The 13,772-nt window shown below is 36.4% G+C and overlaps 1 protein-coding gene and 1 non-coding gene across 3 annotated transcripts in view; both read right to left on the bottom strand.

The window, feature by feature from the left end:
- Window positions 1–7,695, bottom strand: part of LOC133521825 (sodium-independent sulfate anion transporter-like) — a 58,030-nt gene extending 50,335 nt beyond the window's left edge. For both annotated transcript variants that reach the window (XM_061856909.1, XM_061856910.1), the window contains exon 1: window positions 7,074–7,695. In XM_061856909.1, coding sequence (XP_061712893.1) covers window positions 7,074–7,479 — 406 coding nt within the window. In that variant the 5' untranslated portion in view covers window positions 7,480–7,695. The remainder of the gene's footprint in view (window positions 1–7,073) is intronic.
- A 772-nt stretch (window positions 7,696–8,467) lies between these two features.
- On the bottom strand, window positions 8,468–8,540 carry Trnak-uuu (transfer RNA lysine (anticodon UUU)). Its single transcript has one exon. It is a non-coding gene; the product is annotated as a tRNA-Lys (tRNA).
- Window positions 8,541–13,772: the final 5,232 nt, after the last annotated feature.

The following is a 13,772-nucleotide window of genomic DNA, read 5'->3' as shown; positions in this document are numbered from 1 at the left end:
TACGTGTAGTGGTTACTACTGTTCAACAACCGGCGCGCCACCGGGTATGTCATAACTACACATGTGCAAGCTGGAGAAAGTTCCAAAACAGTTGGTATTATATATGTAACTTGGAAATATTAGAAGGGTCCTTCGCTCTCTAGTCGGTGCATGTAAACTTAGGTCTTCCCCATGTTATATACAATAAGTTTCAGGTTTCAGGAAAATTTCTTTGGAAATTAAGGAAACTTTAATTTTGGAAACCGAATCTAATTTTTCAGTATGATAATTTCGTAAATTTGGAACCTTTCCGACAGCATTTCTAACACCTAATGCATATCATACAATCGACGCATGTTATATTGATGTCTCTTGAATCGTTCAAGGATCTACCGATGTCGTATTAGGATGTCCGGCTAGCAACGGACAGATATAGCTCCCGCGAACCACTTGCAACCGGCGGCGCGCCTCCGGGTCTGCTACGGCTAATGCATGTCATACAGGGTGACGCACAGTGTAAGGTGCCTAACTCTACATATATTACTCATTTTGAGTTTTGAACCTCTCATTGTAGTTCTTCTTAACCTACTACATAATACTACATACGGAATACGAGTAAGACATTCAGGCAGATATAAAAAAACATAGTACTAAAATAGGATCCTCACTCAGCTGAATGGGTTAATGGAAAATTACAAGTAAAAACATACAAGGATCCGCATACTTAGGAGAAGATTAGACGAACCCCAATCCACATTGGACTAGCTGGGGGTCCGTACAGTGGCGTAGCGTGTACTAATCTAGCCGTGGGGCGAAGTCGCATCTGTAAAATGTGCCTACTTGCTTTCCACTGGGTAATTAAGTTCCAATAGTTTTAATATATGAAAACTATAGCTCAATCTCATATATTTAAGTCGTTATATATAGAATTAAATAAAATTATTAGTTTGTGGTAGGTAAGTATATATCCACATACCAACATGTAATAATTATAAAATAAAAATTAAATGTAGAATTTTGAAACACCTTTTTGAGAAAATTAGGCAAATATTACGGTAGTTATTATTGTAGCAAATGTCCTGTTCGAATTTTTTTCTATAACAAACTTCTTTAGTTTCGTATTTTCTCTACTTCGATAAAAACAGATCTATAATTACAATAGTATATGATTAAATCAGATATGATTATAGTATGATTTTAATTTAAGCAACAAAAAAATAACATGGAATCATCTTAAATAGAGTAACTTCACCTATAGATTAATTTAGTTTAAAAAATATTCCATTTTCATTGCTCCCCATTCTGGCCCGTGTGGTTGACTCACCCTGTATCCAGCAACACGTGCGGCTGCATGCGCGGCACGGGTGACCCACGTGCCCTGTGTTTGGAATTGACAACTTGTTTCTTGTGGATGACAGGTTTAGTTTAGCCTACGATTACCTACATGTTTGAGAGAAAGCGGATATTCTTTGTTTATGTAATATGAGTTGGAATAGAATGGAATAGAAACGTGTATTTGCAAGAATACGTATATACAAGTTGGTGATGGTGTGTGCATGGATAAAGATGTATAGCGAAATAAAAAACCGGATAAGTTCGAGTCGGACTCGCCCACCGTGGGTTCCGTACTTTTTAGTATTTGTTGTTATAGCGGTAACAGAAATACATCATCTGTGAAAATTTCAACTGGCTAACTATCACGGTTCATGAGATACAGCCTGGTGACAGACGGACGGATGGACAGCGGAGTCTTAGTATTAAGCTCCCGTTTTTATCCTTTGTGTACGGAACTTTAAAATAAACTGGACGACTGTGATTAATGTGCGACTTGAATCAACTCTGGATTGCCGGCCATGTTACACCAGAAGAGTGTTCGTCCTTTTCACTCAATTTAATATAGCGACATCTACATGCCATTGTTAAAGTTGAATGTTAGGGCAACTTTATTAATTACACGTCAAGATTAGGTACATTAAATTGAATTACATTAGAGTTGCCTGGGGCATCGTCCCCAGAACGCTTGCTGCATTTCCCCGTTGAATTGCCAGACTTAGCCGCTGAGCGAAGTATTCCCCCGCACGAAGGTCGCCGGACACCCACACAAGTTTGTGAGAAATTTCTTTAACGACTTGTTTGGTGTCCGATGACCACGGCCCAAAGGTTTCAACTGCAAGTGCCGCCATTGTTTGAATACTTAGAAACTATTATTATTAGTGGCATATGGCATTTTGTCTCGCAGAAATTAAATGACATGATTGAGTGTAGAATCAATGCCGGATTTAGAGGTCTGGAGGCCTCGGGCAATAAAGGAGTGGAGGCCCCCTGGCCCCAATTTTTTTCCAAATAAAATGGTAAATTTACCGAATTCTCTATTGTGGGGGGGGGGGGGGGGGGCTCTTTTGTGGAGGCCCGGGGCAGAAGCCCCGGTTGCTCTCCTCTAAATCCGGCCCTGTGTAGAATGTGGACTTAAAATGTTTAAAAATCTACTATACAATGTTCATTCAACAGTGTTAAAAATCCCGTTTTGGAGTAATGTGAGTTCAATATAAAACATTCGAATTTTAAATAGGTACAATAAGTACGCCGGTAACTATGCTTTCGATGATTAAAATAAAACATTACCTAAGGAATTTCGCAATAGCAACACAAACGTGATCACATAGATAATGTATTTAAATGTACGCCTAAGAGTTACACTATGCGTTTGGTTTATCAATACAGGCACTTGACCTTGGATTCACCAGTTGACAGCTAGGCATGCCTTTTCACCTAGCTATAGCAGCAAAAACTAGCGCGTACAGAAATTCACACAAAAACTTTACTTCTCGTTTCAATCAAATTAAAATCGTAATTCAATCGGTTTTATTTTTCAAGAACCTATTTGTAATTGGATAGTTAAAATGTAATCGGTAGATAAAAATGTTTAGGTACAGAGTGACTAAAGTGCATCAATTTTTTTGCAGATGAAGGAATTGTAAGGTGAGTATGGGAAAAGTTGACATTATTTGTACACTTTTTACTCTTAGCCAGTCGTCGTAGTCCGAAAGGATAGATACATTTTTTAAATAAATAAATGTTAAATAAATATTGGGCATTCTTACACAAATTGACTAAGCCCCTCAGTAAGCTCAAGAAGGCTTGTGTTGAGGGTACTCAGACAACGATAAATATACTTAAATACATAGAAAACACCCATAAATCAGGAACAAATATCCGTGCTAGGCACACTAATAAATGCCCTAACCGCGATTTGAACCCGGGACCATCGGCTTCATAGGCCCACTACCCACTAGGCCAGACCAGTCGTCTAAAAAAAGTCGAAAGTCGTCGGATTCATAAAGTGGGTATTCACTTTTGCACCTTTAATAGCATGGCTTATCGTTTTATTTAGTCTCAGCTAGGGGTCACACTACTCCAGCACTACTCACACTAGTAATTCTGACCGTTAAGCATGAGTTGCGTTTTCGCGCGTGAGTCCATAATTAAAGTCGCGCAAGATGCACAGAACGCAACTCACGCTAGCAGGTCAGGTTCTCAGATTCAGACAACGCAGGGAAAAATATTTTCGACCGTGACCATATGATATTTTCGTCACTCTAATGGAGAATACTTGTATAGTTATAGCAGTCATATACATAGCGTTAATGAATAATGACGTCTATGACTAATGTCGTATTTAGTTACACATTGTAGTAGAATACACTTGACAAAACAGTGTTACTTTTCATGTGAATTGTAAGCCCTTACGTTTATTTAAGTAGTTCACTTGCTCTACTAAATAAGGAATATTGGGAAACCAAAAGTATATTTTAATTTATAAAACTAGATAATTTTAAGTATTTGTTTTGGTCATTCAATAAATATACTATATTAATTTAATAGTTTAAGTTAAATCTTATATTCGGTTTTTAAGACATCAATAAAATGATGTTTACATACGACAAGACACTTCACAGGACGCAAACGCATAACTCTAACGTAATAAGATCCACGTATCCACATGGAAAAATAGTTTTACGCAGACATATTTAATGAATGGTTGAATTGAAGACCTAATAGCGTCACAGAGTGGAAAAACAAGGACGAAAAACTTTATCTAAGCACTACACATCATTACGACTTTTTATTGATAAGTACGGAGAAAGCTCTCAGAAGAAAGGGGAAGACTTTTTTTGCCCCCTGCTCTCAAATGTTGTACTTGTTTTGTTTCTTTTTTAAGCGTTTTTCGAGCCCCCGTGGCCCTTTTATATGTAGGCATGTATGTAGGAGCGACACATAGATTCAAAAACAATGATGTACCGGGATAACGGCTACACAAACACTTTAGTTTACATTATACTCGTAGAATCCAACTACGTTGTACTTGTACGGTAGAGGTAGAATAATGATAATAATGGCTACTGAACGGTCAAGCTTCCCTGCCTATGACGCACATTCTGTAAACACACATAACTATGTGTGTCTATTAACTGTTTGCGTTAAGGTGTTTGTGTTTTATGCATTTTGGGTATAGGGTTGAAAGGAGGAAAGACAAGTTTTATCTGATCCGTCTTAGTTTTAGACAAGTATTTAGGAGGTAATACGTACAACAGTGGATATCTTGACAAATTAAGTAGTTAGGGTTGTTGGTTTGAAAATAAAGTTTGCTGGTTACAATATATTACCCGTTAATTATTTAAGAAATGATGAATTGTTTTAATGATAGCTGCAGTCGCAAACAACAATATATCAATTGACCGGCTCGTTTAAATTACATATTGCATGCATTTTTTTTATATGTACAGTCAGCATCAATAGTAGCGGATGAAACAACGCGCCAAAAGTATCTGATATTCCGGATAACTTTTTCCAAATAAAGATAATTCTCTAAAATTTACTTTCAAAAGTATATCTTTTACAGTCTAAATAGTTCTACATATAGAACCGTCAACTTATGTTAAGCTGTTACAGAAAGGTAGATACTTTTGAAACCTCGTTTGATCCGCTACTTTTGATGCTGACTGTACATACATTACAATGCAGTGCCCTATCAGGGTTTGTGATAAACGTAAGTACTGTTTTTTAGTTATAAGACGTTACCTATCGTAAACCTACAAAAGCAATCGATAAATGAATTATAACAAATAAATAAAAAAGCAAAACGCTTTTAAGGGTAAAAACAGCACGGTACACATGATCATCTATCAAACTTAGTTTCATTTTCTCCGACGGAAAATGTTATCAGAGTTTAATCCAAGTGCGGGTGATTTGGTCACACTTCGCTTACTTGCACTTAATTGACTTACTCATTTAGACGGCTATCGCTAATAATATTATTGATTAAGGCGAAAACAGATTAATAAGAGATGAATACAAGACGGAAAGTTAAGATTTTAATGACATAACTAGTTAATCTAATTTATTTGCGGTTTTCACGTTATTCAATCAACGAAAAAGCATTTAATATCCAATTATACTCGTTTTATAAACACCTTAATGAATAAATAACGATCATTTTATTGTATAAAATGAAAAAATAACAAGTATATTGCATTAGTATAATGTACAAAATATATACCTGGGTGTTGTAAAACAGATATAACATAAAAATGCTATAAATATAATTATTTGTCTCGACCGGCCTATTTCATTTTACATTCGAGCTGTCGAATCTCAGCTGTCCAAGAAGCAGCATTACTCACAAAATAATATATTAGGTCATTACTTATGAAATTGGCGTTTTGCATGGAGAACATTAACGAAATTCGATTTTTCATACAATGCTTTTTGGGGATTATTTTGTGATGGCATTTTCAAACCAAACAAATTTTTGCCAGTAATCTGAGACATTTTTAAGGCACATTTTCTATTTCATATTTTTTTTAAATCTGTCCCGTTAGAAAAATATAAGTCATTTAAATTCTCGAGCCTGCAGCACATGAAAAGAGCTGTTTTCAGGGCGGTATTCTGAATACATAAGACAGTAAAAGTAGCAAATAATTGTATGTAAAATCGTTGTTATGTAGCGCACTAATGAAATTAAAAAAACAACTTACTATTAAAATAAATAAACTATGACATGACTAATACTTATGAACAAAAACGCCAATTCATAGGTAATGACCCAATACTACGATTGAGCGTTTTTCTAGCATATGTTGACCTTAAGTTTATATTTCAGTTTCATACCTATTTAACTTAAGCATGGATCGTGTTTACACTGGTCATGTAAGGTGATGCCCTCGGCAAGCGAATCAAAAGCCAAGGGCAATACGGCGATTATGTTCGGTTTTGAAATATATTTTACAATTATCAGATATTAGCGGACCATTAGATTAAAAAAAAAAAACAAAAATACCTACTAATTTTTAGCTATACATATTCTCTGGAAGGCTTGTTTAATGTCATTGTCATGGTAAATAAAAGCCGTGTCAAAAACAACATGCTCGACCAAATGTTGCCACCTAATCTAGGTGTAAAATTCCTTAGCTATAATCTAAGTTGCAAACTAACACGTACCTATCTACGATGCGAAGTTATGTATGTGTAATGTATAGATTAGGTTTATGAACTTCGATACAGTTGGCTGGGGGTCTTAAATGATTTTTTTTGTCAATTTATCTCTGTCTGATATAAGATTATTTTACATGACATACTTTTTGTTCTAAATTTTACTGCTAGTTCACAACAATGATAATCAAATCTAATTAGGCCATGCCTTGTCAGGTTATTCGAACAAAGATACACGCAAATCTCGTCCTTATGGCAAGCATCAAAGTGGGACGTTTTGCCGGCCGCCGTCACATTTACAAATTTCTTACCACAGCTCTAAAATATTGCCAATATTTTTATCTTACTTAGGTATAAATATACGAGTATGTTTTTGTGTGGTATAAATTAGCAAGTCTTCGTCGTTAACCAACGGTATTTTATTTTAAATCAGATTATTTAAAATATGAAATCTAAATAGATTCACACGAAAATAGTGTTCGCTTGTTTTTTTGCGAAAAATATCTTTACCAGCCGACTTATACTTAGGTAACTCACATTAGGTAACTCAAAACATGTCGATATTGCTTATTAGTGTCGGCAAGAAAAAATAAAGGGTTACTTACTTGAATAAGGAGCATTACAGGCTCCAGAACAAGCAGCGCAGTCCTTCGCGTCCACACTTAGAGACAAAGTCGGGGCCAAGCTGGGCCTCGGACACAGCTTACACCCCCCATTATACACCTCACACAAACATACATTCTTGTCCATACCCTCCACCTTCAACTCGTTCAGTCCAACCCCAAACCCATCACTTTTCACTAGGGACGTCAAACGATTCTGTATATACCCGCACGAATGCGGACATACTAAATTCTTATTAGAAACCGAATTTAAATTGTCATTCTGATTCGTATCCAGATCTAACTGATATTTATCCTCCTTTTTTGAATCTGTGCTCCCAGTCATGAAGGAAGTTAAAGTGACTTCTGACGCGGACCTGACGGTGTTATTAAGCTTGTATTTAGTCATGATTACGTAAAATTAAAAGTATGTTTTAAAAACTGACGCCCGGGACATTTCCTGACACTGGAATGTTTTTATTCGCACTATTTACGGGTATTTATTGTTGTTGCATGTTCGCGCTCAATTTATGCGATTCGTGAGTTGGGTGCGTTCGCCCGCGACGCCTGCCGAACGCGTTGTGAAGGCGCTCGAGGGTGTTTGGCTTTGACTTGGTGCTACTCGAAGTAAAATGAACTTATATCTATGATGACATTGATGACTGTACTTATATATGTATGTAGTTAGTTTTTTTGATGACAGTGTAATAAATAAACGTGTCGTTTAAAAAAAGTGTGAAAATGTAATTAGTGGTGTTTATGTAGGTAATTAATTAATTTCCTGTAAATAAATTTGGTATCCTTACCGACAATCTTACATTTAAATTTAATTAACTCTGCTATTTTACTTACCTAATGTTTATTTACAGTTCCTATTTTGGAATAAACAATACAAAAAAAAAACATTAGTATATTATATAAATAAATAATAATAATAAATATTATAGGACATTATTACACAAATTGACTAAGTTCCCACAGTAAGCTCAATAAGGCTTGTGTTGAGGGTACTTAGACAACGATATATATAATATATAAATATTGATAAATACTTAAATACATAGAAAACACCCATGACTCAGGAACAAATATCCATGCTCATCACACGAATACATGCCCTTAACAGGATTTGAACCCGGGACCATCAGCTTCGTAGGCAGGGTCACTACCCACGAGGCAAAACCGGTCGTCAAAATATATAATGCTAATCAAAAAAATATTAAGGTGTCATAATTTTTTTTTTTATAAATATTCGTTTAAGTTGATACTGAGGGGAAACATTGGAATATTTGCAACATATATTTGTAAATATATATTTTTTTTAACTAAGTGAAAATTTTTAACAAATAAGTCGACATGCAAGGACGAAAAAAAAAACAAAAATAAAAAAGTGATGCCGCCCGAACAGGGACTTGAACCCTGGACCCTTGGATTAAAAGTCCAATGCTCTACCGACTGAGCTATCCGGGCCTTGTGAAACTGGTTGAAATAGCGGTACGGTTGCTGTGACCACGTGATCGTACACTTACATGTGGTTGTGAACAAGAAAATAACACTTGTGCTATCAGTTGTTACATGATTTATGCAAAATACTTGAATCGAATAAAATAATGACTCATATTAGCTACGGTAATAATAAGTATCATTTACTTAACTACTGTTCAGTAAGTATATATGTAGATAAGGTACTTTAGTAGGTTACCTACATTATAAAATTAAAAGAAGTTCTTTGTTAAAATTAATGACTATACATAATTATGTAGTGAAGGCTAAAATATTAAAGCGGACCTACTGATCAATAATATGTATCCAATTCACACGTTATCAATCAAAAACTACCTATGTCTTGAAATTGTTGAAATCACTCATAGGATCATCGAAAGGAGTGATAAAAAAAAAACAAGATATTTTAATACAACGTCATTCGCAATAATAATTCCTCTCCCCCAATCTACGCAGGCCAAAATGAATGCGCTTCAGATCAAGGCCCTTTCACGGTCAAGGTAAATTAATCTCTCTTTCCATTGCAGAAGGTTCAATATTAGCGTGCGAGGATTTGCATGCACTTTGCGCCCTAGGGCTTGTTCCAAGGTTACCCGAGGGGTGTGTTGTGGCTATATCAGCTATATGTACCTACGCAATTAATTAGTTGGTTGAGGAAAAAAACTCCTACCTATTTAAGAGGGAATAATAGCTTTGCGTTCCTAGCGAAACAACGGTACGTTTTTTATGAAATTCCATTTCGGGAGAAAACGACTTTCCACTAACTATAGTCTGTATCTTTAGGTATTTAAAAAAAAGGTAAACAAAATCTACCCTCAAATGGCTCCTTAAGGCAGCGGAGGGTACATGAAAACATTACATGATCAAATAATGTAGGTTTAAAGTCAGGTCGTTCAGTGACAGATCCAGGTGGTTTTGTATTTGGTTGGTTAACCAATAAATATTAAAAACTACCCGAAAATGTACAAATTGTTTGTTTACCTTTTTTTAAATACCTAAAGATACAGATATAAATCTTAACAAATCACTTTGATTTTGTTGTCGATCGCTTCAGCATAATATATATTATATTCTAGGTTTATAGCGTTCGCTTTAAAAAGAATTGTATTGCAAATTTTGAAAAAAAGAAAAACCTATAAACCTAGTTTTTCATTGTGTCAATAACATACTAAAATTATAAAAAAATAAAAAAAACCCGACAGCACACTAAAAAGAGGAAAACAAGCCCCACAAGAATATTGTGGGGCTTATCGTAAGTATCGCAGGCGGGGACCAACAGAGGGTTACTTATAGTCATTTTGGTTGTTGGTTATTAAGTTCACCATTTAGGATAATGTTACTTAGGTAGGTATTTTCGTTGGTGGCGGTCAAGTTGGTCCCCGCCTGTGATACTTACCATAAGCCCCACAATATTCTGGTGGAGATTGTTTTCCTCTTTTTAGTGTGCAGTCGGGTTTTTTTTTAATAATAATATTCTTTTTATTGATTACTTTTTAGTTGTTTTTATTTAACGAAAAGTTTGTAGATTATTACGTAAGTACCATTTGAAAGTTCTACGACGACGACCAGATTCAAGGTGGTTCCTTGCAGTTTATACCTGACGATCCTAACAAAACGAGGGAGGGGGATCCTAAAATAAACATCCTATGACACTCCCGTGATCAAGACGAATCTAAGGATACCTCATACATCAAAATCCATCAAGCCGTTTAGGCTACAGGAGGCCACAAAAAAACAGACATACATTCAATACATACACTCGAAAAACATTACCCTCCTCCCTTTGGCAGTCGGGTAAAAATCATGGTGAACGGAAAATATTTCGAAGTGGAAATGTTTTTCATACTTTGACCTGGTTATAGCGGTTATATCACGTTCGACGCAGAAACATGACTACCTGGGCTACCTGGAAGCAAGCTAATGGTTCGATTGTCTGCGATCGGCTTCTGATCGCTTGTTTCCGACGCTTTGCCGTAATGGGGATAAATTGTGAATTTGCCAGTAACACGGTAAGGCGATCTCGGGTCCGAGGTCGAGAGGTTTCGCGGAAAAAGCGAATGGAAGAACACCGCGGGTTGCGGGTACTAAAAACACTATTCGTTTGGATTAAAATAGATTTTTGATATATTGGACGACCGGTCTGGCCTAGTGGGTAGTGACCCTGCCTATGAAGCTGATGGTCCCGGGTTCAAATCCTGGTAAGAGCATATATTTGTGTGATGAACACGGATATTTGTTTCTGAGTCATGGGTGTTTTCTATGTATTTAAGTATTTATAATTATATATTATATATATTGTTGTCTAGGTGCCTACAACACAAGCCTTATTGAGCTTACTGTGGGACTTAGTCAATTTGTGTAATAATGTCCTATAATATTTATTTATATTTATTTATTTATTGACAATTGAAGTTAAAAATGAAGGCGCAATAAAGCTCTTTCGCTATTCTTCGGGTCATTCTCTATGACTGCGGTAAGAATCAAATCCGTCAAACTTTTCATACATTTCCATTTTCATTTTTTTTTTTTCCATTATGTAAATATCCAGGAGGAAAATGAGGACTAAGTTTGTATGGGGAAGCCGCCGTTTCTTTTCCTCTTAATAAAATCCTATATTTAGAAAGTACTTACCGGGCTTTAATATATTTTAAGCAAAAATGTTTCAATTAATGATATCTATATAGATTTTTATTGTGTGGTGCACATGGGCCTTATTAATTAACCGAAACTTGTAAAATACTATTACAGTACATATGGGGCTACTTTATAGCACTAGTGCGAGAAGTAGCATATTATGTTACTGTGTCGAACATTTAAAGGGCCATATGTACTGTAAAACGTTGTACGATACATGTGCGAATAGGTAATTCGCAACTCGTGTCGATTTAAAACACTCCCTTCGGTCGTGTTTTAATTTATCGCCACTCGTTTCGAATTTCCTATTTTTCGCACTTGTATCGTAATGTACTATTCTATAAGAAGGACTTAAGATCTATAATTTATGTACTGTACTGCTGTTAGCTTTTAATTATATCATTTTACACGCTATTTTAATAACCAAGACAGTTACAATGTCCATTTCATTTCAGTCCATTTTTCAGCTAGGCCTAATTATACTTCAGGCCTTATTACCTCCAAGTACCTTAGCATATTAATCATAATATTTTTTTGAATATTAATATTCAGGGAGGAAAACGGGGACTACTTGTACTTATGGAGAAGCGGTCATCCACTTTCCTATGAACCTTTGGACTGTTGGCCTTATAAAACCGTGGCCAGGAGCATATTTCGTCAGTCATCGCCTTCCGGCTGATACTTTGTCAGATGATAGTTTATATGCTGTTTTAAATAAAATAAAACCGTCAGCCGGTTGTGTCGCGGTGGAAAGACCGTCAGCTGTAAAATGAACATGTAAAAAATACGCGCCTTACCACTTTATGTTCGCAGAGTATCCGTAATGTTTAAATTGTGTAATCCATTTATGGCGTTTCAGGCGTTTCACCTGATGAAATCCTACATGCAAAGTTTTATGATTTCTTATTGCTATCATAAAAAGGTAAAGCGCTTATTTTTCACATGTTCATGCGACCAGTTGACGTTCTTACCACCGCAATATAATCGGCTGACGATTTTTTAAAGTAAAAAAAAACTGTTTATTTCAGTGTTTTTGTTGAGGTACAGTCTGAACTCAGTTACAATCTCTATATTTGGAGATTATCTTAACTAAGTTTAGCCTTAACTAAGTATATAATTAGCCAACAACAACAACAACGACAACAACAGCATCTGAACTATCATCTGACAAAGTATCAAACGGGAGGCGATGACTATTTTTTTACGTGTTTCGTTGGCTGCAATTTCTCAACTCACCAACGGAGCGGCAGCTGTCGTCCAAGAGGGTTCAGCATACATAGCCGTTAACCCCTATACGAGTTTTCGCCCGGGAGGCAATTGGTCATGGCAATCTGTCCCTGGTTCGCGGTTTATTAACATACCAACAAGAACAACATTAACCAGTGTCATTGAAAATATCGGTACAGAAATGTGCCAAAAATATGTATCCACTACCTTAATATATAGGCCACAGCAAACAAACAGCAGCCAAATAACACTAGATCCTACTCATAGTGTTGTGTTCCTGCCGGTGAGTAAGGTTGCCGGGGCTCTACGCGGGGGGGCGGGTTTAGGGTCGGCAACGCGCATGTAACTCCTCTGGAGTTGCAGGCGTATATAGGCTACGGAGACTGCTTACCATCAGGCGGGCCGTATGCTTGTTTGCCACCGACGTAGTATAAAAAAAAGGCCATAAAGTCGTGTATACATATTTTTGGCACTTTTTACGTATCGATATTTTCAGACGTGACCGTATCATCATTGGACTTTATATTTAATTTCTTGCGGCGTAATACTTAGGTACTTTATTGTGAACAATAACTTGGTAAGTACTTACCTATTGCTTTTTGTTCTAGTTAACTGTAACAAAAAAAAACTCATTGCAATGCAATAAAGGCACCTACAATTATTTAATGACAGATCGCATACCTATACAAAATATATAGAGACCGACAATGTTGTTCATACATAATGCGGGCTGCGTTCAATTTGACCTGACCGCAGCCCGCAGAACGCATCCAGTGTGGCAAATCCTTCACTCATTGAATCAAGAAAATCTACAAGTGTCATCGCTGACGTCAACGCTACAGCATAACGTTGCTGCATTCACGACCCGATTGAACCCATTTCTTAGGTATCGGCCTGTTCACATTCACATTTTTGTATTACTTCACCGATAAATGTCAGTGTTAGTCAAAAATACAAAGAAAAGACATTCAGGTCGGAAATCGGTCAATGCCGGCCGGACTTGAAACCAGGTGACAATGAGAGTCGCTTGTTAAACATTTACCAATTATTTATATGTAGGTATTTATATTTAAGTAGCTTTAAACCGTAGATTTTGTCCGTCTAAAAACAAAAGTTGGTTCAGCATGCGAACGAATATAATCCTCTAGGCAGTGTAGACCGTGAATGTTGTAGTGTCTGTGCGGGAAGAGAAGAGTCATGGAACACAGTTTACACAGTGTGTGGATTTAAGTACACATAACACGAACACACACCGAAGTTTCGGTTTCGGTAGGTTTTGGCATAATAAACGTGTTTCGGTTACAGGTTCGGTTTCGGCGCAAAAAATGCCGAACCTTT

The sequence above is a fragment of the Cydia pomonella genome, chromosome 10, assembly GCF_033807575.1.
Source record: "Cydia pomonella isolate Wapato2018A chromosome 10, ilCydPomo1, whole genome shotgun sequence".
Taxonomy (NCBI): domain Eukaryota; kingdom Metazoa; phylum Arthropoda; class Insecta; order Lepidoptera; family Tortricidae; genus Cydia; species Cydia pomonella.
Note: the sequence above shows the minus strand (reverse complement) of the source record. Positions and strands in the feature narration are given on the sequence as shown.